At 67.6% G+C, this 1,677-nt stretch overlaps 1 protein-coding gene across 1 annotated transcript; it reads right to left on the reverse strand.

Annotated features, from left to right (window-relative positions):
- Window positions 1-16: 16 nt before the first annotated feature.
- AMT (aminomethyltransferase) lies at window positions 17-1,666 on the reverse strand. Its single transcript, XM_005853007.2, has 4 exons — window positions 1,441-1,666; window positions 1,004-1,082; window positions 542-687; window positions 17-469 (listed from the first exon to the last, which is right to left on the reverse strand). Exons 1-4 carry the CDS (start codon window positions 1,444-1,446, stop codon window positions 188-190), a joined length of 513 nt encoding a protein of 170 aa, XP_005853069.2. The 5' UTR covers window positions 1,447-1,666; the 3' UTR covers window positions 17-187.
- Between the last annotated feature and the right edge of the window lie 11 nt (window positions 1,667-1,677).

Genomic DNA, 1,677 nt, shown 5'->3' on the forward strand with positions numbered 1-1,677 from the left:
AAGGGCCCCAAGTGACACCCTCAGCATGGAGGCTTTGTTCATCCCCTGCCGTGTGGTCAGCCAGCCCCCAACCACTGCCCCTGGTCCTAGAGGCCACGCTGGCCCTCAGCCTGCCAAGCGAGGGGCCCTGGCGTCTAACGGGTGCAGCCACAGTGGCCCCGTCAGGGAAGGAGGCTCGGGGAGGCGGTCACTGGCTGCAGGCTGCCCGCTGGGCGTGGTCCCAGGCTGGCTGGTCTCTTACGGGCACTGCAGCCTCAGGGTCCCAGCCCCGGAGCCAGCCCAGCTCACCCAACGTCCAGCTGAGGCTGCCTTCCACGGGCGTGGTGTGCTCATCGATGTCGCTCCCGTAGAGGCAGAGGCCCGCTTCCAGGCGCAGGCTGTCCCGGGCTGCCAGCCCTGCCAGCTTCACCTCGGGGTTTCCCAGCAGAGCTGTGGCCAGGCGGACCGCCCCCTCCACTGGCACTGAGATCTGCGTGGGACACCAGGGGGCCGTGGGTGTTGGCCGAGTCCACCGCTGCCCTGCCCCCACTCCCTGACCCACCTCCACACCATCCTCTCCTGTGTAGCCACAGCGGGTCACGCGGCAGCTGGGCACGCCAAACACCTCCATCACGGCACTGGTCATGAAGGGCACCTTCCTCAGGTCGTCCGCCACGCCGGCCTGGAGCACCTGGGCCGCAGTGGGGCCTGGGCCCAGGGAGCAGGTGACTAAGCGCCCAGGTCCCCGCACCCCCAAAGCTGGACGGCAGCCCTTGCCCGGGGGCCAGTTCCCAGCCGTGCCCTGAGCACCGTCTCCACTGCAGGTGGAAGAAGAGGCTCCTGCCCCGTAGCCCACTGAGCCCTGGGGCTGGCGGGGGGAGGGCATGCACCCAGCTTAGCGTATGCACTCAAGTCCCACACGGCCCCCCCACCACACACACACACACACACCCGCTGCAACCTCTGCTCCGCAGCCCAGGAAGCCAGGAGGCAAAGGTCACGCCAACCCCCGCTGGCTGCTCACCTTGCAGGGCGAGCAGGGCATTGTCCACCACCTCCAGGCCCACGTCGCTGCCCCTGCTCTGCAGCTCCCTGACCTTGTCCTGACGGGAAGACGGGAGCACCACGTCGGCTTCCAGGGCCGTTTCCCGGCACCGCCAAGCTCGGGAGAGTCGGCGGCTCTCACCTCACAAGGTCGTGTGAGTGGCAGGGGTGACCCACGCCCGGTCTGCGGGCTCTAACACCAGCTCCGGCCTCCATCCTCACCAGAGCGTGCCCACCTAGGGGCCGGCTCGGCTCCCCTCCCACCGCCCAGTGACACCTGGCATGCTCCAGGGAGGGCCCGCTCTGGCCTCTGCCCATTCCCTCAGAGGTACTGACTGAGGCCCTGGTCCCTGCCGGGTCTGCCCTGGGCAGCTCTGTCAACAAGGAAGATGGGGCACCTAGAACCCAGGGCTGTACCTGCATGAGGGCCAGGTCCTTGTCCCGGCAGCCAGCGTTGGACACCACGTACAGGTGTCCCTCCGAGGTGTTGGTCACAATCAAGTCATCCAAGATGCCCCCGGCCTCGTTGGTGAACAGCGACAGGGTCCCCTAGCACCAGAGTGGAGCCACTTTGCATCCGGGTCCAGAAGGCCAGTGTCAAGTGTGAGACACACCCGGGGGCCCACTCAGCCCCCACAAATTCATGAACCCTCA

This window comes from Myotis brandtii, unplaced genomic scaffold (genome assembly GCF_000412655.1).
Source record: "Myotis brandtii unplaced genomic scaffold, ASM41265v1 C42553760, whole genome shotgun sequence".
NCBI lineage: Eukaryota > Metazoa > Chordata > Mammalia > Chiroptera > Vespertilionidae > Myotis > Myotis brandtii.

Coding starts and splice junctions, on each gene's coding strand:
- AMT (XM_005853007.2), bottom strand. Junction 688..1,003: donor TGCCCTGCTCGCCCTGCAAG/GTGAGCAGCCAG, acceptor CCCTGGGCCCAG/GCCCCACTGCGGCCCAGGTG. Junction 470..541: donor CAGGAGAGGATGGTGTGGAG/GTGGGTCAGGGA, acceptor TGTCCCACGCAG/ATCTCAGTGCCAGTGGAGGG.